General features: G+C 49.1%; 2 protein-coding genes across 7 annotated transcripts; one reads left to right on the top strand and one right to left on the bottom strand.

Annotated features, from left to right (window-relative positions):
• Window positions 1-40: 40 nt before the first annotated feature.
• Window positions 41-619, top strand: POLR3K (RNA polymerase III subunit K). The gene is made up of 3 exons (XM_070955304.1): window positions 41-151; window positions 243-330; window positions 417-619. Exons 1-3 carry the CDS (start codon window positions 41-43, stop codon window positions 542-544), a joined length of 327 nt encoding a protein of 108 aa, XP_070811405.1. The 3' UTR covers window positions 545-619.
• Window positions 590-25,914, bottom strand: GTF3C1 (general transcription factor IIIC subunit 1). 6 transcript variants are annotated; one of them, XM_070955296.1, is made up of 37 exons: window positions 25,691-25,914; window positions 25,287-25,490; window positions 23,910-24,083; window positions 22,977-23,120; window positions 22,466-22,562; window positions 21,028-21,151; window positions 20,457-20,615; window positions 19,485-19,600; window positions 18,988-19,348; window positions 17,919-18,073; window positions 17,439-17,581; window positions 17,126-17,279; window positions 16,403-16,506; window positions 15,878-16,038; window positions 14,972-15,223; window positions 14,379-14,524; window positions 14,047-14,144; window positions 13,180-13,276; window positions 12,192-12,369; window positions 11,879-12,020; window positions 11,434-11,569; window positions 10,844-10,925; window positions 9,637-9,825; window positions 9,168-9,325; window positions 8,901-9,043; window positions 8,433-8,514; window positions 7,736-7,848; window positions 7,316-7,378; window positions 6,864-6,957; window positions 4,508-4,680; window positions 4,031-4,315; window positions 3,576-3,835; window positions 3,121-3,395; window positions 2,201-2,669; window positions 1,860-1,899; window positions 1,180-1,366; window positions 590-838 (listed from the first exon to the last, which is right to left on the bottom strand). In XM_070955296.1, exons 1-37 carry the CDS (start codon window positions 25,909-25,911, stop codon window positions 617-619), a joined length of 6,201 nt encoding a protein of 2,066 aa, XP_070811397.1. In that variant the 5' UTR covers window positions 25,912-25,914; the 3' UTR covers window positions 590-616. The 6 variants fall into 6 exon arrangements, with proteins under 6 accessions (XP_070811397.1, XP_070811399.1, XP_070811398.1 ...); XM_070955298.1 differs by having other exon boundaries at window positions 17,439-17,578; XM_070955297.1 differs by having other exon boundaries at window positions 17,919-18,070.
• Window positions 25,915-26,199: the final 285 nt, after the last annotated feature.

Raw genomic sequence — 26,199 nt, 5'->3', positions numbered from 1 at the left:
TGGCGCCTATCGCGCAGGCGGACGTCCGAGGCGCGCCGAGATGCTGCTCTTCTGCCCGGCCTGCGGGAACGTGCTGGTGGCCGAGGAGGGCGCCCGCTGCCACCGCTTCGCTTGCACCACCTGCCCCTACGTGCGCAACGTCACGCGCAAGGTGGGTGTCCGGGCGGGCCGGGGCTCGCTCGCTCGCTCCCTCCCCCGCGCACCCCCCCCAGCCTCCGCTCACCCTCTCCCCGTGTTGCCAGGTGACGAGCCGGCGCTACCCGAAGCTAAAGGAAGTGGACGACGTGCTGGGCGGGGCCGCCGCCTGGGAGAACGTGGACTCCACCGCAGGTGCGTGGGCGGAACGCGTGGGCGGGGCGGAGTCCTCCCTCCCTCCCTCCCTCGCTTGACCCCTCCCTCCCTCCTTCCCCCCGCAGAGCCCTGCCCCAAGTGCGGCCACCCGCGCGCCTACTTCATGCAGCTGCAGACGCGCTCGGCCGACGAGCCCATGACCACCTTCTACAAGTGCTGCAGCGGCCGGTGCGGCCACCGCTGGCGGGACTGAGCAGCCTGAAGGAGCAGGAGCCGCGGCGGAGGAAGGGAGCCAGAGTCGCTTTAATAAAGTCGCTTTATTCGCTCACAGGAGCGCCCCCGCGCCCCACTTGTTCCAGTTCAGTTCGTAGGGGAAGACCCTGCCCATTTTCAGGGTGCAGTCGATGGCCGGCTCGTAGAAGGCGGCCGGAGCGTCGCTCAGCTTGCTGCCGGTGATCACTTCTTCCCGGACAGGCTTGGAGAAGAGCGAAGCGGCGCCGGGCCTTTCAAAGTAGAATTTTCTGATGCAGCCTAGAGACTCCAGAGCCTGCAGGGAGCAAGAGGACCCGTCAGCTGGGGGGGGAGGGGGGAGAGGGAAACTATGGATGGTGGGAGGGGGAGCCCTCCGATTAGGGTTAGGGACTGTCTGATAGCTCAGCTCCAGCTGCATAGGAAAATGATAGGCGGAGGTCGTCAGCTTCTTGGGAACATACAGCCTTTTCTGGCATTCTGGGGGTCAGAGAAAGGGTTGCCCCAGACTGGGAAGCTGGTTTTGGACGGCGCCCATGCCAGATCCCAAATCTCTTTGCCCTTCTGGATCTGAACAGTTGTCCGTTCCTCAGAAGAAACAGCCACCATTATATGACCTGCCTCACCAAGCACACCCACCTGTAGGATCTCCAGGAGAGCCACTGGCTGCAGGACGCCCAGGTAGTGGTGTTGCAGGGCCACTTCTGTGATGCCAGGTTTTGTCATAATGTGGCCGAGCACCCCTTCCATGATCCCTTTGCAGACTGGTTTGTTCAGACTGCCGTCCACAATGCGCCAAGGCCGCCCCACAAAGCAGATGCTATCCCTGCTTAGGAGAATGAGCCATTTCACTGTAGGTGCAAATAGCCTCTCTCCTGGTATCAGGAAATGTTTGTGAAGATGCATCCAGTAATTGCGGTGCAACATTATCATTCTGCTTTATGTCCTGTCTGTCCTACCTCTAAGTCTACTCCCATCTCGGCATCAAATTAGAGGCTTCTTTGGCACATGGGAAGCTGAGAGCCGCCCATGCTTTGCCCTCTTTACCATATCTGCACAAAACGCCTTTCATAAAACCCTGGAAATTAATCCAGAGAAAGCTATTTCATACAGAACTTGCTCTGCATAAAAGTAAGCGAAAAATAGAAGCTCCTGCTGCAGCTTCAAAGATTACAGCTCAACAAGTTGAGAATTCCAGACCTGTGCATATAGACAGATGGCTGGAATAAAAGCACTTCTTATGTTCAGGTTATCCTTGCTGTTTCCCAATTGCACAACAAATGCAACAGCTACAAGTTGTGCTTTATCTGCATGCTTACCGTCTTGTTCCAGCCTGAAGAGACTGCCCTGTCGCACATCCTAGGGAAGAGCAGGAAAGGCAGTGAGCCACAGAAACACCCATCTCATTTGTACTGAATAATTAGTGTAATCATCAGAGTTGCTACTGAACAAGGTTTAGCTGATTGGGGAGGGTCCTGTCTTCCATTTCATGGACTGTTGAAGGGAACAGCATCGAGACAAGACTCACCAATGAGATGTGCTTTCCTTGTCTCTGGGAGTGAGCCCACCCCCATCCCCAATACAAAATGTGAGCCAGCTAGCTAAGTCTTGTTTCCTTTCTGGAGGGTCTCAGTACAGTTCAGGAGGGCTTCAAGCTTACCGTTGAGAGTATCCTCTTGGAATGAGCAGGAATCCTCATGGGGCTCTTGGCTGGGCATCCCCCCATCCAAGGCTTCTCTGCCAGGGAGGGCCATGGCTTTTTGCCTACAGGACGGGATGCCCATCCCGCACTTCTGCATGGCAGCTCCTCCTTGCGCTGCAGGGGTCTTGGCTCCCTCCAAGCATGGGGAGTTTGAGGAGAAAGCCCTTGTTTCTGGAAACCCCTCCTCCCCACCACCACTTCTTGGCCTTTTCCTGGCTGGTTCTTCTCTTGCTGCTGCAGCACAGGAGGCAGCCTCTCCTTCCTGCTCAGCACGGTCCCTCTTTGTACATGGCTCTTTGCCCGGCAGGCTCTGACTGATGTCCTTGAGACCCACAGAATGCAACAGCCACGGACTAGCAAATCTCTTTGCCACCAGCCGGGTAGTTTTTCCACCTACTTCCAACACTTGCTCCAAATCAAGAAGATCCTAAATGGGAGGAAAGGTGCATCACGATCCACAAAGTTTGTAGGTGAAATATAGCCAGACAGTGAAAGGCTTCTGACCCACAAAGGATGAGGAAATTCACTCTCCCCAACATGAACCAAATGTGCTCAACTGCAGCATTCGTTTATTTCATTAGATTTAGATGCTGCCTGACTCCAAGGCAATACTGGGCACTGACAATTTTAAACAAAAGAATAATATAAAATATAAAAGAAATCAACGTCCACCTGGAAAATACACCACGTATCCAAAACACATCTTAACAATGGGACCACATCCATCCTACCCCAGCCAGCACACTTAAGAACCAGAAGGTGGCCGGGGGGAGGGGGGAATTAGTATAATTGTGCAGTGCTCCAGGACAGCACTTTGGTTAGGAGGCTGCATAGGAGCTCCCACTCTGTGCTTTTTCCTCCCTCTCACCCATACCAACCTGAACATATTTCTGCAAGACCCCAGAGCGCCCAAGAACAGCTTCTTCGTAATGCTGGAACTGCCTGGCAAGATTCACCTGGTCCACCCCAAAGTGTGAAGTGGCCTCTATGGCAGAGAAGATTTCAAGGGCTGCGGCAGCATCTCCAGGGCTGTGATTGTAATGATCCAGCAACTGAAGTTTTGGATCAGCCTCTTCTAGGATCCTGAGACATTTGGTGAAGGAGCTGGGGAGGCAAGAGGCTCCAACCGGCATGTTCTCCAGGTCGAATGGGACTGTGGGCACAAAACAGAAGTCCTTCGGCTGACAGGAAGCGCAGACCCAGACATCTGCTCCCCAGGCCTAGGCCAAAGGCAAGCAGAGGCCACCACAATGATGGCTGCTTCTGAAACGGGACAAAGGGGAAACTATTGTGGGACCACTTGTCCAAGAACGCCTCTACCCAGGAGACTGACCTTCAGCTAAGAGGCCGTTTTGGGCAGGTGTTGCTCTCAGTCTGACTTTCACCTGACAGGAATCAACCACAATGTTGTCTGTGGGACTCAAATTCCGGGTGTTGATGATCCCTGGGGCACAATAGCCTCTCATGAGCAGGTAGTTGGTACGTGAAGCCTGCCGGGCCTTCACCTCAATCTGGCGCTTGTTGACTTGGTTCTCCTCCACATCCTCATCCTCATCATCGTCTTCGTCCTCCTCCAGCCCATCTTTCCCTAGGCTACAAGAGGCAGGAAGGAGTGAAATGTCAGCATGGCTGGTGTAGAAGGCTGGTCTTATGCATGGTTCAGTAAGTGAAAGATTGCAACCTTCTAAGAGAAAGGCACGGAACAATGAAAGGTTTGAGAAATTCAGTTATAAAACATTAATTGGAACTGAGCACACAAATCTGGCTGGAGGCACTGTGGTTTCTTACCTCTTGATGACTTCATTTTCCACCATGGTGCTGTCAACCACGACAATCTGTTCTGGGATTGCAACGTCTACAGAAACCAGGCCGAGAGAGAAGAGGGCCAGCAGAGCAGAGCAGTAGCCTCCTGGCCCATCCAAAGGAAACGTTACCATCTCAGCCCCAGGGAGGTTGTCTTGATCCTTAAAGGAAAAGCTGGAAACGGCATCCTGTTTCCCAGCTTCTTTGAGTTTTAAGAGAAACTGGTAAGATTCACTGCAAAGGGTGCTGGGAAACCGCCAAGTGAACACTCTGAGGAGAACCAAGAAAGAAGAGACTGACCAGACAGGACTTGGAAGCAGGAGACCAGGGGCTCCCCAATTTCTGGACAACAGGGTCTTTTAGCCAGAGCCCCCGGGTAAAACCACTTCCCAGTTGGCTAGCTACACATCCTTCATGTTCAGCCCTGCCAACTCAGGATGGAAGGAGAGGCAAGGCACCAACCTGTAGTAGCTCTGAGAAAGCTGATAAGACATGGGCACGAAGGGCAGTGCCCGACTTTTCTTGGGGCCCAGGCTGTGATTACCCCGGCGGCGGTTCACCAAGCTCCTCTTCTGACAATCCAAGAAAGCTTTCACCAGGATGTCATCCTGATAGTCACGGTAGAGGCGGAAGGTCTGCCGATGGAAAGACCCCTTTCAGTGCCTTCTGCAGGCCCCCTGACTCCTGTCAATGGGTGGAGGGGTGCCCCCCCATGCCTCACAACTACTTTGTACGTCTAGCCATGGACAGGAGGGGGTGCCTGATCAAGACCCTCACCCTAACCAGACTCGAAGCCCCGGTCCCTCTGCAGAGTCAGGGCCACTCCTAGTAGATCCAGTGTCACAAAGGTAGGCTGAGGGAGGCAAAGGGGAGTCCAGAGCCAAGCGCTGACCAATAAGGGCAGTTAAAATAGGGAAGAAAATGGTAAGTGAACACCTGTCTACCCTAGACAAGTTCAAATCACCAGGACCAGATGGATTACATCCCAAGGTTCTGAAAGAACTGGCAGACGAGATCTCAGAACCACTGAACTATATCTTTCAAAGATCCTGGAGCACAGGGGAACTGCCAGAGGACAGTTCATCTTCAAAAAAGGAAAAAAAAATAGATCCAGGAAACTACAGACCTATCAGCCTGACCTCAATACCAGGAAAAGATAAACAATGAATCACCGAACACCTAGAAGCAAACCAAGTAATAACCAAAAGCCAACATGGGTTTGTCAAAAACAGATCATGCCAGACTAATCTTATTGCATTCTTTGACAAAGTGACAAAATTAGTGAACCAAAGGAATGGTGTCAATATAATTTACTTGGACTTCAGTAAAGCATTCGATAAAGTAGACCATAACCTACTACTAGATAAAGTAGAAAAATGTGGGTTAGACAGCATCACCACCAGATGGATTCGTAACTGGCTGACCAACTGCACTCAACGTGTAGTCCTCAATGGAACTGCATCTACATGGAGGGAAGTATGCAGTGGAGTACCCCAGGGCTCTGTTTTAGGCCCAGTGCTCTTCAACATCTTCATCAATGACTTGGATGAGGGGATAGATGGGGAACTCATCTAATTTGCAGATGACACCAAGCTGGCAGGAATAGCCAACACTCCAGAAGATAGGTTCAAGATACAGAAGGATCTTGACAGACTTGAACATTGGGTGCTATCTAACAAAATGAAATTCAACAGTGAAAAAAGCAAAGTTCTACATTGAGGGAAGAAAAACAAAATGCACAGGTACCGTATATGTGGTACCTTGCTCAATAGTAGTAACTGTGAGAGGGATCTTGGAGTCCTAGTGGACAACCATTTAGATATGACTCAGCAGTGTGCAGCAGCTGCCAAAAAAGCCAACACAGTTTTGGGCTGCATAAACAGAGGGATAGAATCAAGTTCACGTGAAGTGTTAATACCACTTTATAATGCCTTGGTAAGGCCACACTTGGAATATTGTATTCAGTTTTGGTCGCCACGATGTAAAAAAGATGTTGAGATTCTAGAAGGAGTGCAGAGAAGAGCAACAAAGATGATTAGGGGAATGGAGGCTAAAACATATGTAGAACGGTTGCAGGAACTGGGTATGTCTAGTTTAATGAAGAGAAAGACTAGGGGTGACATGATAGCAGTGTTCCAATATCTCAGGGGTTGCCACAAAGAAGGAGTCAAATTATTATTCAAAGTACCTGAGGGCAGGACAAGAAACAATGGGTGGAAACTAATCAAGGAGAGAAGCAATTTAGAACTAAGGAGAAATTTCTTGACAGTAAGAACAATTAATAAGTGGAACAACTTGCCTGCAGAAGTTGTGAATGCTCCAACACTGGAAATTATTAAGATGTTGGATAACCATTTGTCTGAAGTGGTGTAGGGTTTCCTGCCTGGGCAGGGGGTTGGACTAGAAGACCTCCAAGGTCCCTTCCTACTCTGTTATTCTATTCTATTCTATTCTATTCTATTCTATTCTATTCTATTCTATTCTATTCTATTCTATTCTATTCTATTCTATTCTATTATTCTATTCTATTCTATTATTCTATTCTATTCTATTCTATTCTATTCTATTCTATTCTATTAATTCTATCCCTATCCCTATCCCTATCCCTATCCCTATCCCTATCCCTATCCCTATCCCTATCCCTATCCCTATCCCTATCGGCACTTCTGGGATGGGGTGGAACAATTGACATTTGAAGAGTGGCCAAAAGCATTCTCTGCTGCAAAGCAAATCAGGTTTCTATCTCCCACACCACTTCTTGGTATCCTTTAGAGAATGGCCCTTCCTAGACCCATAAAGTCCGGCCTGTTCTTCTCACCTGGAAGGACTGGAAGGATTTCATCTGGTTGTTGGAGAGAGCTAGTGTGCTTTGAATCAGGTTCTGCAGCACCAGAAAGTGGATGTCAGCCACGCTAAGAGGAAAAGGAAGAGGAGGGAAGCCACAGCTTTAGCCCAAGCCTGGCTATGGGGTTTCAGTTCAATCATCCCCATGGCCCGGAACGCAGAAGCCAAGGCAGGCTCAGCAGGGGCCCCGCACGGTTCTCTGAAGGGAAGAGCCTTTTCCCTGCCCTCTTGGCTTGCCCACCCACCAGTCGAAGCCAATCCGCTCTGTCTGGGTTTCAATGACCTCTCCTGTGACTGCAACTCTCAACCAGGGAGACAACTAGGAAGCCCCTCTAATGGGGGCTGGGTGTTGGGAAGGGCTTCCATCTTTCCTGAGGAAGGGGCTCTGCAAGCAGAGACGGCCAAGAGCAGAACCAGCTGCCTCACCTGCACAGTTCATCTTCTTTTCTGCCACAGCTAGTTTCATTTCCAATAGCCAGAACCCGGAACCTGGAGAAAGGCCAGCAGGAAGCCAACTCTCATCAGACTGGATGCCAATTCTCGGCCCTGTTTCTGAGCTGGAAAGCAACTGCAGAGCGGCTGAGGGGCTGCCGGGTGTCTAGACAAAGCTCTGCCTCTGCACCCAGACTGAAAAAGACCCCTTCTCCCTGGAACAGACACCCCCCCATGCCCAGCAGCCCAACTGGCACAGCATGTTCTCCCCTGCGCTGTCTAGTGAAGCTGCCTTCGAGCCAAAAGGCAGCCTGGGAAAGAGAAAGCAAGAAGGGAATGAGAAGCAAAGGCAGTTGCCCCCCTAGCAATGAAGAGCCCTAAAAATGGGCAGGCTTGGCAAAGGTTGCCACCCACCTGAGGAAAAGGTCCTGCAAAGTGTCCGGAATGGCGGGCCTGGGAATCCCCAGCGTGGAGCTGAACTTCTCCTTCAGCCTCTCCACAAAGTCCTTGAACTCTTTGGAACAAACCTTTTCACAAGAACACCAGAAATCCTATTTTAGGAACATGCAGCTCTGGGAAGTAACAGACTTGAAATTGTCTTCCTCTCCTCACTTTTGAAACAGACGAGAGAGAATCAGCTGTTGCACTGGACTGGCTAGGAATTCCAGTCTGGAGAAGTTAAGGTCCCAGAGGATTTTAAAAGGGTCAGGCAAGCAGGGTTTGTTGCTCCCCCACTCCCCCCCCCCCAATTCTGCCTCAAAAGCACCAACACCCCAGGGAGCAGCTGCAGCAGGTCTGAAAACGGGGGCTGAGTCTGTGGGAATACGCCTTTTGAGAGCTCAGCATCTTGGCTGCAGATGGAAGCATGCCATTGTTTGGACCTGAACAAGTCTGTGAGCTGCCGGAAGAAAGGGAATTAGCAGCCCGGGGGGGGGGAGGGGGAGGAGTTGTCTCCCTCTCCCTCCCCACCTTTTTTCTCATGAATGGGTGTCCTTTGCTTCTGCTGGAGGTTGCATAGCAGCAGAGGCTTCTACTTGGTTCCTGGTGTTGAAACTTGGCCTTTCCAGGGAAAGAATCCAGGAGAACAAATTCCTGCAGCAACGTTTCTCACCTTGGCATCCTGATAGTCGCTCTTCCTATTCATGAAGTCCTCGATCAGGGCTCTGTCTTGGTAGACTTCAGCAAGGCAAACTCTGCAAAAGATAAAAGCCCAACCTGAGGAGCAACTTTCTTCTGGACTGCTCTGTCCTTCTGGGGAAAGCACCCCCCTCCCCATATGCACCTCCAGGAGATACGGTCTTCCCCACAATCTGGATGGACAGGCAGCAGTGCTGGGCTCCATCCCGGCTTCTCCTTCACGGGAGCCAAGGGCCCACTCTGACAAGATGGGAAAGATCTCTGCAGATGCCAGGCAGTGACAGTAACCATGGGTCACTCGGTGACCAGGCAAGTTGTTTGCTGGACAACAGAGAGCAAAGCCCCGAGGAAGCTAAAAGCAGCTGAGGGGAGTTCAGAATTACCCCCATCTCACTCCCCAAATGCATAACTTTTCAAGTCAAAACTTCAAGTAAAGCCTCACTTGTAGTTGAGGTAGGTCTGGGGGTTTTTGACAATGTAGCGAGCCCGCCGCCCAACAGAATGAGAAGTCTTGTCTAGCGATTCCTCAAAGCTGCCGTGCATGATGTCTCGGACCACCTGCCAGGGGACAAACGGCCCCTTCACCTGCAGGACGCAAAAGAGCAGCTCAACTTCTGAGCCTCGCCTCCACTCCCTCCCAGGGCGGCAGGGGCTGGCAATGGCAATGCCGCAGGAGGCTGGGCCTCCGCCGGCTGATGCCAGCCAGTACCTTGGCATTCAGAATGTTGCTTGCAATGCGGCAGAGCATCAGCAGGCTGTCCTCCTGCACGGTCCACATCACACGCAGGCGGGTCATCCTCTGCAGAGCCCTTCGGTCCACCTCATCGTGGTAGCGTGGCTTTGGGTTCTTTGCCTCAGGATTTTCGTCTGAGCAGAGGGAGCAAAAAAAAGCCAAGCTTAATTCGTAAGCGGGGCACCAATCTGAGCCAGAGCTTCTGCCTCAGATTATTTTTAACTCTGTACTGCCCAGACCTGTCGTAGTGGGGCATTCCATCAGTCTTCAGCAATGAATAATTAAATCCAAAGAACTCTAAAAGGACAAACTGAACAGAAAGGCCAACCACCACAAGAACTTGCCAAGCAGCTCTCCGGCGGCGGGGAATCCTGTCTTGTGCAGAAGTTCTCCATGCTCTCAAGCAGATGAGCTCTGCACCAAGAGCCTCCTGCTGCTGTGTTACCTCTCCTTCTCTTCCTTTTCTTTGTCTTCTTCACCATGTCCTTCTTCAGTCGCTTCCTCTTCTGGCTCTTCCCCCCCCTCACCCTCTGGCTTCTGTTCAGGTTTGCCTCTTTCTCAATGGCCAGGTCTTCTCTCTGCAGAGCAGGTTCTGAAGTTAACAAACTCTCTTTCCAGAGAGCACTGTGGGTACCTGAGGGTGACAAGAAAGACTGAAGAAAAGCATGGAGGATGGAAGCATCATGGCTGCCTTCTGTTCTGCCTGAGCTACGGACCCCAAAGAACACAGCACACACAAATTCTGTACAAAACTTAATTTACTAAAATAACTCAGTCTTTTTCAAAACAAAGGCTGTTAATAAACTTTCTTAACAGCCTACAACAAACCAAAGATAAAGTAATCACAATCTTACTATGGTTGGCAGAAAGCCCAGAAGCAATTTGCAGAGAATCCAGACACAAAGGAGAGTGAACTAAAGTTGTTCCCTACAATTTGCTTCAGTCGGCATTCCTCCTTAAATAGGCTAAGGGAATGGCCAATTAGCCCCAAACCTTACTCTCGAGGAGACCTCCTCCTGAGGAGCCACTCCTGCCTTTTGGCAGCTCTGCGTGCCCATGTTTCGAGAAGAGGCTCCTCCTCTTCGTCCTCTTCACTTAAAGGAGCTTCTGGAGGTTCTGAAGGCCCTGGCTGAATCCCTGCCTCTGGCACCACCTCTTCTCCAGCCTCCTCATTGTCTGACTTGAGTGCCAGCTGCACAGGCTGCTGGCGCAGCACCACACCAGCCTCCTCGCTGTCAGAATAAAGCTACAATCCTCACAGGCCGCTGATGGGCCACCACACCTTCTGCTGGCCAAGAAGTCCTTCCCATGAGGAATTGGAAGGTTGAAGTGACACTCCCAACAACCCCTTTCCACCCTCTGCTATCCACATTTTAGGAACAGACTAACCTAGCATTCAACAGAGACAACCCATGCACAAATCAAAATCGGCAGAGGATTTGGTCACTGAAATACGAGTTGATCAAATCGTTTCATGTTTAGCAATCCCAGGAAATCCCGTTATCTCCTTGTAGTGTAAAAACCATCCCGAGATCGGCTTCTGCTGCTCTATTCTGCAGCTGAGGCATCATAGGAAACCCTTCCTAAAACTCCCTCCAAGTATAAGCATCCTTGTAGTTCTTGCATTCACAACCCCCGTTCTGTCCCCTCACCTCCAGGGCCAAATGGCAGGGAGCGCTTGGGCAGGAATGTCTGCAGTCTGACCATGTGCCCAGCTTCAGAAACTGCATTTTCCTGGTGGTAAAGAACGGGGAGGGGGAGTAAGTGGGAGAAGAAGACAGCAAAGGCTGTTGTAGAACAAATTTAGGATGGTGGACAGAAAAGCTACTAATTTATTTCTACTCGTCCTTATCTTTCTGTATCTTCTCCCTTCACCCAGGGGGAACCACCGAGACAGGATCCCCACCATCAACCCTCATCCACAGTTGATGGGAGGGGCACTGCTGAGAAGTCTAGCAGGGCCAGGTGCCCCAAGGTTCCTTCAAAGAACTTGAACTAGAAGGGGGGAGGGTCATGCTGTTTGGTGCCCGGCCTCCTTCACCATGGGAAAGGATCCAAATAAGGATCTGCCTTCTTCTTGCACCAGTCAGAATTGGAACAGTTAAAAAGAGATTTCCAAGAATAAGGCAGAAATCCAAACATTTATCAGAAAAAGGGTCACTGCCATTCCCGAAAGTCTACTTTGCTAACCACATAGTAAAGTGGGGCAGAGAAAAATGACAGCTTTGTGGAAAAGCCTCACCTTCCTAGTCTTATTAATGATGTAGCTTGTCCAGATCCAGTTGCGTTTCAAGTGGCTGTAAAAGCTGGAATCTAAACCGCCTGCCCCGAGCCCGTCCCCTGGGACAGAGCCCTCGTCCTCCACCTCTCGGTGTCCTCTGGGAGGGAAACAGCCAGGTGAGCAACTCTTCTCCCAAGTCTGAGGGCCACTCATCCTCCATCCAGATGGAGGTGGGGCAATCTGGGTTCCTTTGCCTGCCCCCTCCCAGGAACCAAGCCACGTTTCTACCAGGAACCCCCCACCCCCGTTAGCAGAACAGAAAGTGTAAGCAGTCACCCTGGAAGCGGGGGGGGGGGGGGAAACACTTCTTGCTCCTCTGAGAGAGTTGGTCTAGAGCCTGCTCCCGCACCCCATCTCCAGGCAAAGGAAGACCTTCCCGCAACCCTTCACAGCAGGGGAGACGTACGTTGTGTATACCAGCATAGCACACTTGCGCTCCAGGTTGTGCTTGTGGGCTGCTGATTCTTGCTCCAGGGCTACGTCTGAGAGAGCATCTGCCTCCCCAGCTGGAGCGCCACTTCTTTTCGCCCGGGGCTGGCGAATAATCCCTGAAGCAACCAACAGATGCTGTCAGCAGAGGCAGAGCCAGCAGCCAGATGCAAACCGACCTACTGGCAGTGGGAGACAGAGGGAGAGCCAGAGGCCAGGGATGGAGAAGAACTGGATGGCCAGCCATCCACCTTGGAAGCGGGGTTGGGGGCTGGCTGCCAGCATCATACCGAGGGGTGTGTTGAGGCAGACACACTGCAGGTCGAACCAGAAGTTCTCCACATCCTGGAGAGTGCCCAGGGTATAATGGCGCTCGTCAAATGGGCGGCTGCTTTGAGCCAGGTTGTAATGGGGTTCACAAATGGTGGTATCCACAATCACCGCTTTTTTCTTCAAGTACACAAACACCTGCATGTGGTTGAAAATGCTCAGACTAAAGCCCTTCCGGTCAGGATGAATTAAAACATGCAGATTTCTAGTTTCAGGCAACAGAAAAGGGGCTGACCAGTAATCCTAGCATCCAGTTTTATTTTAAAACAAGCAAAGGCACCTAGTCACTGTAGCTATTACCTTTTGACCTATTTCTTGGAAAGCCCCACTTTCATTTGAAGTTTGAGCATCATTTTCTATATATTATAAGGGTTTGCTCACCTTGTATGTGATGACTAAGCTCAAATTGCCCTATTTTGCCCAGTGCACATTATACAAATGCCTAGTTCTCCTGAGAAGTTTGTAACACTGGTCAAGGGGGAAGGAAGGAGAAGAGAATGGCCAGTAGCAGCAAGATGGATGGACTCATTTGCAGCAGCAACAGGCGAACCGTTGGAAGCCCTGAAGATGCATGCTGGGGGAGCATCCTATCTACATGGTTCCTAAAAGGCAATGCCAACTTGATGACATTTCATAAATCAAGTACCCTCATGAAGCATTAATTGCTGATAATGCCAACAGCAGTCCCTGCTTAACTATTCATCAGACATTTCAGTTGTAGTCAGAAACGTCTTTAGAATATCATATTTTGTGCATCTGATGAAGAGAACTTCTTTCCGACTATGGTCTGTCACAATCAGCGGTCAAGTCTTCAATTTAGAACAGGACACCATTGTTTTTGTAGGAAACGCATTCCCTGAAGAACATTGTTTCTCTTGCATTAATTTAAGTAACACAGCATAGCATTCAGTTTCAGAAAAACAATACAGAAATAATAACACACATTACCTGATCTTTTTCTTGAAATTTCTCTGTGGGGCCAAACTGCAGTAATCCCATATAACATAACCGCTGTAGGCTTTCCATTACTGAAAAGATGTACCTCCTGTCGTGATACATTCAGTTGAAAATTATTGGACCGCTTCTGAATTGTAAGAAATCAGCCAAATATCTTTGACTCAAATCAAAGGCAGCTCTAAAAGCTAAATACGCTGTATAGTTATCAAAGTACAAAATCTAAGTTCAAATCCAAATAAAGGGTTGAACATTATGTAAGACCCAATATGTGGCAGCCACCTCTGCTTGATAAATTTCCACATGAACAAAACTGATTGTAGCATAGTGCTCTGAGGGTCAGCAGTGCAGAAACCCTCTATCCAGAGAGTTCTTTCTTGAGGGCCAGGCTCAATTTATCCTACTCTGCATGCCGTTACATAAAGACCCATAACTCTGGAGAGGGCTCTAATGCTAGGAAAGGTGGACAGAAAGAGAAGACGATGACAACCAGCAGCTATAGTGGCGATGGGGGCACTATTGGAAGTCTGAAGGACCGGGTTGGGGAGAGATCTTCATACAGAAAATCTGTGGTCATTCAGACCACAACATTGACTTGATGGCACATAATCAACTCACCAATTAATCAAGCTAGTCAAAGTACTGGTAATGTAACATTCCATTCTCTGACCACCAAAGTCATCCCATCAAAGATAAGGACATCTTTGTGCCTGGTGACATTTTAGGGCAAGTCCTATCAGTGAGCTACCCTTGCCAAAATTCTACTTCTAACTAGAATCAAGCAGTGCCAGGAGAGCCTCCCTTTGGACCGTTGCACCCTCTCCCCTTTCCTGGAACAGCCCCAATGGAATCAGAACCCACCGCTTGTAAACGAGTTGCTGCCGAACCGATCTGGGAAGGTTTCTGATGAGTGTATGTTTCCTCAGAGAGTCCATCAGATAATCTTCCAGGTTATCTACCTATATTAATTTCATACAGCAGAATGCAAGATTGGCAGCCAAGCCTTAATCCATTTCATCCTGCAGCTGAGAGCTAAGCATGGAGATTCATCAGGGAGGAGACTGACACCAGCCTATGAAGCATGACCTGGCGAGGACTTTGAAGGCCCACTAGTCCCCCGTTCTGCCCACCCAGAAAAGGCCTGAGGTCAAGCGCATTAGCTCCTGAAGAGTTCTGAATTTGAAGCCCCTCACCTTATAGCTGACTTGCACTATCTGGACAAAGATGGACAAAGGCAGACAGAGAAGAAGGTCACTAACAAGTGCCCAGCCGTGTCCAAACTCCCGGTGGACTGGCAGAGGAGGGATGTGACGCTTCCAGGAGGCCTCATCCACATACACTGCAAGGAAAAAGGGAAGTGATGCAGGGCTCTGGCCATTTCACCCAGGGGATGTTCAGAATACGTTCACTTTTCAGCCACCCCCAGAAATGGAGGGTCACCGTTTTCACCTTGCCTTTATTGAAATAGGCTGCTGCAGACAGACAGGGATACTGAAAGCTGTGCTGACCATGACAGCAGCTCAGATAGGTCTGCTTGCCTAAATTTGGGGTGGGGGTGGGGGTGGGGGTGTGCAGAAGAACTGGCTCCAGAGGGAATGGGAGAGGACAAGTTATGGAGGCTACCATGTCCCCTGAGCAGAAAGCTGCCTGTTACTGAAACAGGCAGGCAAAATTGATACAGCTTTGTCAGAGAGGGCTGCCTTAGCTAAACTGTGAATAGGTTGGGAGACATTTCCTGAGAGTTATGCAAACTCCTCGAACCCTTGCTTTTGAGCTGGATCCTTACCTTTCTGCTCCCCGAGCTCCAGATCTCCTTCATGGGCAAGAACCTCTGGGCTTTGCAGAGACTCGTCATCTGCCGCATCAAGTGGAGAGCCGGAGGAAGCGCGGCCCGTGTCCTCTCCCAGCAGGTCACAACCAGGTCTCCTTCTCTGCGAGCTAGCAGGATGTCCATAGATCAGGTACCAGACGAAGAGGTGAGTCATCTTTAAGCGCGGCATTTTGGGTAGGAAACCCAGGGAGCGACCAAGGCCTGGCACTGAAAAGAAACAGATGCTATTTCCCCTTAAGAAATCCAGAGTCAAACACCTGTTGCTATGTTTCAAACTGCAGCCTTTATCCCACTTCCACTAAACATATATATATATATATATATATATATATATATAGAGAGAGAGAGAGAGAGAGAGAGAGAGAGAGAGAGAGAGAGAGAGAGAGAGAGACTCTCACCGCCCAGTACGCTCCCATAGAGAGGGGCTTCTCAGGGTGCCGTCAGCCAAACAGTGTTGACTGGCGGCCCCCAGGGGGAGAGCCTTTTCTGTGAGGGCACCCACCATCTGGAACGAGCTCCCCCCAGAGATACAGAGGATTCCGGATCTGCGCACTTTCCGCCGTGCCCTCAAAACATTCCTGTTTCAGCAGGCCGCCCTGGCCTAAATTTCCCTTTATATTGCTTTTGATTTTATTTTAAACTGGGATGTCTTGAATTATCTAGGACCAGAGTGTTTAGTATATTTTAATTGGTTTTTTTAACGGTTGTATTACATGTATTTTTATCGTTCGCTGTTCACTGCCCTGAGTCCCTCGGGAATAGGGCGGTATATAAATTTAATAAACAAACAAACAAACAAACAAACAAACAAACAAACAAACCAACCAACCAACCACGGCAGAGCAGAAAAGGTCCCCTTACCTGTAATGGGATGGTAGTTGAATTTGGCAATGCACACCTTCTCACCAGCTATTTCGCTTTGGCAAGAAAAAGTACAATCTTTCCTTTCCTGTAGGGTGGTCTCAGCTTCAGACTCCTGCCCTTTTGGGTCCGGAGACATCGGTGCCTGCTGGACTTTAATCCTGAAAATTAGGGAGAAAGAGAGGAGTAAAACCTTGGCTTCAAAGATCTGTTGCCTGGACAGAAATTCCACTACAGTCAGTGAACAACAAGGTCAGGACAACTCTTGCCAGCTAATACCCGTCTATTCTCATGGGTCAGTTGGCCTGGCAAGCGGCTGTTGAAGGGAGGCCTTTCAAAATCTCTGCAAGGAAAGTCAGATTTGTAACTGAAACGCAGGACGGCTCGTCTGCGGGGGAAAGAGAGCCGTCAGGCGAGAAGTCGATGACAGACTCTCTGAACCTCTTGGGTCTTAGAAGGGTCCCACCTCTACCAGCCAGCACTGGGCAGCGGTTACCCCCATCTGCCAGTCCTTTGGGAACTTGCCTGTTCACAGAACTTGAATTGGAGATTCGGAAGCGCACTTGCTCAATGGCACTTTTCACCAGTGGGTCACCTGGAGTCACAGACGGATCAACCACAAATTCAACCTGTCAAGAAAAGAATCCAGAGGGCCCACATTTATTTACTTTATGAATCACCTTTACTTCCAGCCTGGTGACTTAGCCACTAACCAAACTGGCTCTCTCTTCATGAAAGAGTTCCCTGATCTTTCCATTCTCCAGTTGGGACAGAGCCCTCAAGATGGGGGGAGGCCTTGCTGAAGCAAATCCTCAAATTTGCCCCACAGCTCCAGCCTCTGCAAGCTAAGCAAGAGGGGGCTCAAAGCTGCAAAGAGTGTGCAGCTGTGTGGCTGGCAATGCTCCCTGGGGAGAACAGGCTGCCTCGTAAAAGGCATGTTGGCTGCTTCCTCATTCCAAAGTCAACCTGTTTATTTGAAAAGAAAAAAAAATCCCCTTAAAAAATCTGAAGCGCTTGACAAGAAAACTTCTGGCGGAGCTAGCAGGAGCTGGTCTGCTGGGCTTGCTGAGCCCTGAACACCTGGCCTCTTTCCCTTGAATTCAGCCATTTGGCAAGACTGTCGCTTCCGAGACTCCTCTATAAGGGCAAAAGTAACCTCTTGTGGGGAAAAGAACATGGTCTTCCTTGCTCTCTTGCTCTGCCTATCCAGGAAGCTTCTCCTCCAGCATTTCGGAAAGGGAGGGCTACCTTGCGGCTGATGCCATCCTGGATAACAGTGGTGCGGAAGAGACGCAGAAGGCCTTCCTGGGAGAGCTTCTGGACTAAGCGAACAATGGATTTCTTGCAGCACCTGGTGGCGACCCCTTCTTGTTTTTCCTGATCCAGGATCATTTTCTGAAGTCTGAAAGAAGGAAGGAACAGAGGAGTCCTTTCTTCAGTGGCAGAAGGAGAGGAGGAATCACCACAGGAGCAACTCTTCTTGAGATGGCTTATGAGGCCCTGAAGGGAAAGCTCTTCTGCCCCTGCTCGCTGGTTGGTAAGCTCTGCCACTCCAACTTACACAAACAAACTCTCGATCAAGCGCAGATTTCGGACTGCCTCAATGATGAGGTTCCTACGTTTCAGCAGGCGGTAGGTCTCATGGGATCGCTCCACTGGGGGTGCCTGTGAGTTCTTCTCATTTTTCTTTTCATCACAACTCTTCTAGGACAAAGTCAGAAAACAGAATGTAAGAAAGTCTGGTAAAAAGCCAATAAATCCAGTGAGGTCCCATTGTCAAGAGGACCCCAGAATGGGGCCCCCTGAGAAAGCTTTCCACAGCACAAAAGACAGCAAGGACAGCTGACCTGGCCCTGGCCTAGATAAGAGCCCTCTTCAACCTGGAGTGGGCCACGGTCTGCTGGGTTCAGCTTGCCTCTGCCTAGGGAGGCCCCTTTGGGGGCCCATCTAAGCATGGGCTGAAGGGAGACTCTGGGCCCATCTGCAGCTATAGCTCCTGCCCAGATTTGCCATCACCAGCTTGCAAGCCTTGGATTCTTACAGGCAGGACTTCTTCAACCACGGCTGCATCACCAGAGACAGCTTTGAAACGGGCACAGCTAGAACGGCTGGCTTCCGACCTGAGCCAATCCAGAGCAGAATCCCTGCCTTCCAAGTATTCCAGAGGGAGCAGAGACGACCTCTTCTTCTTAGCTGCTTTGGGAAGAAGGACATCCGGAGTGAGTGGTTTCCACAGAGCTTTGCTGCTGAAAGAAAAGGGGAAGGGGACCCTCCAACCATCCTCTTTGCTGAGCCAGGAATTGAATCCATTTGGCAAACAATCTGCCCTTAAACACTGGTGAATAACTTTTCACTTTAATATAGTCAGTTGGTCTGGGGCAGCGGAGAAGGCATTGACTCAGAAATCAGGAGAAAGTGAGTTTTATGCTTTCCTTTGGCTGGAAAAGTGTCTGGGTGATTTTCGGCCAGTCATTCCCTCTCATCCCACCTCACAGTGTTGTTGCTGTGGCGTGGGAGAACAGGGAGGTGAGTCTTAAGTATGTTTACCATCTTATTTATTACATGTATTTATTTATTTATTTATTACATGTATTTATATGCCGCCATTCTCCCGAAGGACTCAGGGCAGCGAACACAAGTTAAGAAACAAGTACAATAAAATCATAATTTAATCCAAATAATTAATTAGTAGTAAATAATAAAGCCTAGAATCAGTCTCAGCCTATTTGTTTGAAAAGCCAAGCCTTCAAGTCCTGACGGAAGGAGTGGAGATCAGGAGCATATTGGCCATAGTAGTAGAAAATGCTCTTGAGTAACTCCAAATTTTCAGAAAGTGCTCAGAGTCTTCTCTCCTGAGCTCATCTCAGTTAATATCCCATTTCAGAGCCTGGCAATTTTCCCAGTGCCCCAAACTCAGAGGAAGGTTTACACTGGTTGTATTAAGAACAGCAGTACAGGGGTTCCTGGCACAAGCTGATACCATAAAGGCAAGACATGGCCAGGGACACCCCAAGGGAAGATTTGGGTTTTACTAGGAAGAATGAAACATTTTTGACCTCCAACACTTTTGGTGCCCTCTGCCTGGGCAACAGGCAAAGCCCAATCAGTACCTTTCTTTCTTGTTGACTGGCAAAGCCCATCTCCTCCTTCAAAATCAAGCCTGGGCAGGGCCTGTGCATTGCCCTTCTTCCGCCTTGCACCGTCTTTCTCTTCCTCTTCCTTCTCCAGTTCCAGGAGGACTGCCTGCCCTTCCTCCTCCTCTTCCTCCTCCTCCTCCTCCTCTTCCTCTTCTGCCAGCGAGAGCCGTTCTCCAGGCAAAGGGTCATCATGTGCAAAAGCTATGCTGGCCTGAGCCAACTTCTCACTCCGAGCCTTCTCCCGTTCAAACTGCTGGCTCAGGTCGCTCTGTTCTGCATACATCCGTGCAATGTATTTGGTTGTCCGTTGCCTGCCCTCGTCCTCCATGAACCCCTAAACAAAAAAAAGCACGGCTATCACCTCTGCCTTGTCCTCAAAGCTCTCAAAATGTCTTTAGGAAACAGGACAAAGCCAGTGACAATCCTTCCCCCAGTTCTTGCTGACCACAAAATGGCTTCTAGAGTATTACCTTGATCACTTTATATCTCTCCAACAAGCGACACAGCATCCGGGCTTCCAGCTTTCCCACGTTCATCGCGGCTCGAAGCTCTGCCTGAGAAATACCTTTGGTCCCCCAGCTTTCAACTGTGAGGCAGAAAAAGTGGGAATAAGCAAATTGGAAGGAGAACACTGAGTACCAAGTCCCAGCATCAGCAAGAACTGGGTCTGAAGCAATGTCAACTTCTGGAGAAAAAGGAAGCAACGTTCCAGACCTCAGCCATGCCAGACCCACCTTTACCTACTGGTCCAACTCTTCCTGCCAGGGGGGTTCCAAAGGTAGACTTAGTTTTGGTCATGGCCAGGAATGTCCTCCTGGCGCATCAGCCCTGGTTCTGCTGAAGGGGGGCTGCCAGGCCTTAAACCCTCAGTGGTGCTACATAGTAAAGTTTGGCCCTTGAAGCTCAGAAGAAACCCGGAGGGGTAGGCTGGTAGTCCTGCTCAGTACAGTCTCTGTGAGAGTCAAGAGATCTGGCCAGTCATGTTGCAAAATCTCTATCCCATTTGGGGTCTGGGGTTAAACATTTCAGCTAGAAAGAAGGATCCGTGGCTAATTCAAGGGGGAAGAACAGAAACAATCCTGCAGGTTAACAAGGCTGGAGATAGTAAGTGCCAAACTCATGTCACAAGTCTGATCCCTACATGTTCATGAACCTTATTAGATAAGCAGAAAACTTCATAAATTATTTGTTTAGGCTACTGTGAAGTTACATTGTGTACTGCCAAGAACTGGCTGGCTTACAAACCCAACAAATAAACAAGAATCTGTTCCATTTTGAAAATCCAAATCCAAATTCAGATTGCACTGAAAAATTAAGCAACGCTAGACTTCATGAGAATAGAGTTGTCCCTCTGCCACAATGCCCAAACCAGCTGTTTCTACCCTGCAACCAAAATGGCATCAGCTGAAAGGCACAGAAAAAGCAACCCAGACAATACCCACTCAGCTCATATGCTTGTGCCAACATGTCCTTTTCATACACAACGTCCACCGGCTGCACGGTTTTGGCAATCATTTCTTCTTCATCATCATCGTGGAAGTCAGCCACCTTCTTCTGATATTCCTTCACTAGCTTTAAACAACGGACCATGACTTGAGTTCCTGAGAATGAATAAACCCAAAAGGATTATGGAATGACTGAAGACAGTCTGCATGATCTCCCCTAATCCTGGCATCGAAGACACAGTATTGAAGCCCAATTTAATTCTTGCTGGATAACACTGCCAAAGAAATCCTGCCGCCCCCTCACCACCACCCCCAGCCTCATGGCAGTCCTACTTCAATCCCAGGTGCTTGTTCCCGTTCTCAGCAACCCCCAAAGGCCCCGATGAGCTAGCTCAATGCCAGAGAGGCAACTGGGGGCGGGGAGACTCCTGTCCATGCATTTCTTTCAGCCTTGCGATTGCTTTAAAGTCTGGGTATGTCCTCACTAGTCAGATCTAAATCCTCAGGAAAATCACAGGTCCCCCTCCACCTTTTTCCTGGGTAGCCCCATGACTTTCCCCTCACTTACCCTTCTTTGTCTTGAAAGGCCTCCCGTCAGAACACATGTCCCGCAGCGGAACAGAGACCATCTTGCCCAAGTTGGCATTCAGCATGTACTGATAGAGGCGCTTAAAGGTTTTTTCACAGAGACCCTGCAAGCAGCCAGAGGGGGAGGCCATTGAACTCTTCAGCAAATATGTATTTTTCCCAATCAGCCAAGTTTTCCCACCTGCCCAGTATCAGTTAACTAAGACACATTCAAAGTATAACTTTCCCACATTCATGCATTTTGGAATGAAGTAAAAGTTAATGCTATTTTTGCATTCTTGATATATTTCCGATTTATGCTCTCTCTCTCATTCTTTTTCTCTCTCTCTCTCTCTCACACACAGCATTCCAATGAAAGTAACTTTAATTTACTGGCAGCTATTCTAAAATTCCTCTCCAAGTATTTTATTACAATGCTGTATTAATAAGAATTTAATGAAAAGCAAGGCAGAATATTCTCTGTGGGACTCCCCAAGCAAAGATACTGTCTGCTTTGAGAAGGTCCTGCTTTGTGCCGACAAAAATGTGGAATCGGCCTCCAGGGTTCGGGAAATACTCCCAACCGATGAACTCCAATTCATCCATACATGGAAGGAGCCAATAAAAAATGAGGGCACACCTGGACACCCCACCACCACCACCACCACAAATACACACACTCTTCACCAGTGCCTATTCAGAGCTTCATAAAAGTTCTGAATGAGAAACAGCCACCTTGGTTATTCAGGAAGAGAGCAGCAAGCTTGCCAGTTCACCGGATAGAACAGGAAACCTGCTCTAATAGACTAAAAGATATACTGGGCTGTGAAATAAAAGGAACCTAGTTGCTAGAATACCTATAATCTTATCTTTTACTCTTTCATTAACTTGTATTAAAGATGGGAATCTTGCTTTCAGTTTGAGTTGGCTACCAAGGGCCTAGCAACAGCAAGGATTCAACAACTGCTTAGACCCTACCAAATTTTAAACCAATTTTAATGTTTATGTAATTTTTTATGTTCCTTTTGTAAGCCGCCCTGAGTCCTTCGGGAGAAGGGCGGTATATAAATTACATACATACATACATACATACATACATACATAAATGGGGCTTGGAATTCTTTTGTGCCCATGACTGCCAAGGTTTGGCGACAGGATAGGAGACTTTTGGAAAAAAGTAGAAAAAGCAGAAACACACATGTGGAATCTTGGGCAGGGAGCTGTACAGAAATAAAATAAAATAAGAGATCCTATAGCTGAACCCCCACCTCAGCTTTTGTTACAGCTACAGAAAATCCCCAGGATTTGTATGGTCTCAAAAGTAGACATCTTTAATGCTTCTGATGCTTTGAAGAACAGATGCCAGGGCTGAAGATGCTGCCAACAGATACCCTGCACTCACATGCACAGTCTTTCATTTCAAAAGCTCTCAATCTTACCAGTTCCTCCTTTATGTTGCCCAGTGTTTCCATCTGACCTGGCCGGCTGCTCAGCATGCCAGAGAGCTTCTCCATAAGAATATCATATTTGCTCCTCCTAAAACCCAAGATGCAACAATGAACAAATGCTATATTGCCGCTGTCTTGTCTATCCTCATAAGGAAACTCACACCTTGCAAAAACTGACTACTGCCAAGACTCGTGGCCCTCTGCTAACTACCTCAAGGGGTCTCTGAGACCCCAAGAAGGAAATTTCTGTAATGAAAGAAGCCTTCTCTTGAAGTATCTCCCTTAGGCAATCAGTTAGTTATCAGAGGCAGAGATTAGTCCCCTATCTCCAAAATGCAGAAGAAAAGGAAACTCAGATCCAAAAAGCAAATCAAATGTGATAAAACCTGATAAGAAGATTAGAGACAGAGTGGGAGTAGTGACATTTGGGGCTTTCAAACATGCTCAACAGCCCGAGAGGAGCACAACTGAAAGCTCAAGTGTGAACTTGCCAAACGCATACCTGTCAATATGAAAGCGGCTGAGAAGCAGAAGAATGGAGTGCTGTTGGATCCCTGAGGGCAACCTAATCACATGTGACTGCATTGAGATCAGCCCATTTTGGATCAGGACTTTTCGATGATAGTGAAGCTTTCCAGCATCCACCCTATAAAAGAGTAGCCTCCATTGTGTTTGGAACACAAAGATGGCACAGCAGCTAACTCCCGCTCCTCAACCCTCCTTTATAACAAAAACTGGAAGAAGGCAAACAAGAACCAATATTTCTGCATCAACTAAATTTCTTTTTTAAAAAAAAAAAAAAGTTTTGTTTTATTACAACACATTATCACAAACACATAACATACAACATATAAATATATCCTCTTTTTAACAAGTGTTTCTTTGTGGTCTGCTTTCCACTGTGACTTCCCCCCCCCCCATCCATGTCTCTCATATAGTTTCATTTTCTTCATTGTCTCCTCTTTGATTACAATGTATTTTCTACTCCTAATAGCCTTGATTTTATAAATTTCTATACATTTGTTTCAGATGCCTGAAAAACCCATTTTTTAAAAACTAAATTTCTTAAATAGCCTAAATCTTAAAATGATAATTGCTAAACCAACAAAGGTGATGGTCCCTTGCCTCAAAGATTTTGCACTACAATGAAACTGAAGCTTGGCTCAGAGTAAGGAAATTTCCGGGGATAATGTTCTCCCGTTTTTATAGCAGTATTTTATGCTTCTCTCCGAAGGGAAGCATCCTCCAGACTGTAACAGAGAAGTTACAGTCATAATTAGCTTATAAAATATTTCAGTAGCAAACCAAGTTAAAACAGTATTTAATCCCTAAGATAAACAGCTCTCCACATCTGTGGGAATATCTGTGCATAGAATCTTCCTTTCTGGCATTATAACATCAGCTAGTCCAGAATAAGACAACACTTACAACTTACTTAAAAGCCACACTGAGGTCTTTTTGGAGCTCTCCTTGCCAGCGAGCTCGTCCTAATCGCTCCAAAATGCAGTAGGAGAAGTCAGGAAGCTTTAAATCTGGATCCCCTTCCCAACCTATTAGTGCCCTGTGACGCAATACCTGGGAGGCAACAATGACCAGCCTCTCTCCCCAACTGCAAAGTAAAAAGAAGAGTCACTTTGAGAATCCCCCCCAAAAAGACAGCACTTTCTGTGCTCCAGCAATATTGTCGCCAGCCTCCTGAATTGTAGATAGACCATGTCAGCTAGAAGCAGACAATGCAATGACAATTCCTCCCACAGCCCACCGATTAATGGGCAACTGTTATTTTTCTTCTGGTAATCACACCCTTAAAGCGCCCCATCACTTATCTTCAGTTGTCTATGCCTGCCCAATTCAATCCAGCTGAGTGGGTACACTTCAAGCTCCGTAAATTAAAAGAATACAATTTGGTGGCAACCAGTCTTGCTTATTCCCGCCCTTTGGAATAAGCTCCCTCCAGAGATACAGGTGGGGTCCTTGGTGCTCTCTGAGCTTGGTTCTTTTCTTAAAGACGGGGCGCTCCCATGTGACTCCTCTCCTGCGCGAGCTACATTGGCTCCCGGTGGACTTCCGGGTGCGCTTCAAGGTGTTGGTGATCACCTTTAAAGTGCTCCATGGCTTAGGGCCGGGGTATCTACGGGACCGCCTCCTGCCACCAAATTGCCTCCCACCGGCCAGTTCGCTCCCACAGAGAGGGCCTCCTCAGGGTGCCGTCGGCCAGGCAATGTCAGCTGATGACCCCCAGGGGGAGAGCCTTCTCTGTGGTAGCACCCACCCTCTGGAACAATCTACCCCCAGAGATACGAGTGATCCCAGACCTCCGGACTTTTCGTCGGGCTCTCAAAACCTATTTTTTTCAGTTAACCGGGCTGTCCTGATTTTATGATTGGTTTTAAATAATTTTGATATGGTTTTAATTGGAATGTTTTAAATTAATGGGCCAAATTTATTTAATTATTTTAAATTTATTTTAACTTTTGTATATAAAATGTTTTATTTTTTGGCTGTTCACCGCCCTGAGTCCAAAAGAAGAAGGGCGGTATAGAAATTTGAATAAAGATAAAGAAAGATAAAGAAAGATGTTTCATTACCCAAACTAGGTATGGGGTAGCAGGGAGAGCAGTTTGTCCTCATTTTGTATTCTAGTGGCTTGCCCTTTCAGTGTTGGTGGGAATTGTATTGATGATTCGTTGGTTGGGCTGTTTATTGTTTGGCATTCCTTGATCGGGTACGGTTTACTTCTAAACAGGATAAGCAAATAAAGTGCACCTGGGTATTAAAAAGTAGAGAACCACAACCATCAAAGCTTACTCACTTCTCATAAGCCTCCACGTACGAGCAACAGGGCTGCATGTCCTTCGTCCTGATCCGATCAGTAACGTCCAGCCTCTCTTTCAAATACTGGCAGGAGCCCTGGACGCCCTCGTCCAAAATCATATGCACCGGGTAAATGTCGCTTAATGGAACGGGATCCCGCTTGGTCTCCAGAATTCCCGTCTCAAGATCGATTTCTTCATATCTGGAAACGAACAAAACCTTTTGGACGAAACTGCCACGATCCACAATTCCCCCCACTCCGTTGGAAAGGTAAAACCGGGACGTTCGGCACCACGAACCTCCCCCTCCCCCGGCTGAACCGCGGGCCCGCCCGCCAAGAAGCCAGGCTCCGGGCACTGCGGCTTTCGCAACTCCACCAGCGGCGGCCAGGCCAGGCCTCACCGGTCGAAGAGGCGCAGCGGCGGCCGCGGCTGGGGCAGCAGATGGAAGCGGAGCTCGGCTTGCGCAGCCAGCGTGGCCCACAGCAGCTGCCGGGCGCCCGGCTCCAGGGGCAGCGGGAAGGGCGGCACGCGGCCCGCCAGTCGGTCCCAGAGCGCGCCGGGGGTGACGCCGTCCAGCCCCTCCAGGGCCACCTCGTCCAACGCAGCCCATAGAGCCTCCATGGCTGCAGGCGCCCGATGACCGGCGGCGCGCAGGAAGTGACGCCTCGGCGCGGGACGCCCGAGCCGCCGCGGTAACCACGGCAACGGCCCAACAGACGGCGGCGGGCCTGGCGCTGAGGCAGCTTCGCCGCGCCTGGCTGGGCCCGGCGGCCCGGTTGGGGACGGGAGGGAGTAGCAGCGGTTCTCGCGGAGACTCGGCCGGCCCGCCTCCTCCGTCGCCGGAGGGCCGCGGGGATCAGGCCCCCAGGGAGCGGACGGGGCTCGGAAGGCGCTTCTCAGGCTTCGCCT

The sequence above is a fragment of the Pituophis catenifer genome, unplaced genomic scaffold (assembly GCF_029215685.1).
Source record: "Pituophis catenifer annectens isolate HBS135680 unplaced genomic scaffold, rPitCat1.0.hap2 SCAF_16, whole genome shotgun sequence".
Taxonomy (NCBI): Eukaryota; Metazoa; Chordata; class Lepidosauria; order Squamata; family Colubridae; genus Pituophis; species Pituophis catenifer.
Note: the sequence above shows the minus strand (reverse complement) of the source record. Positions and strands in the feature narration are given on the sequence as shown.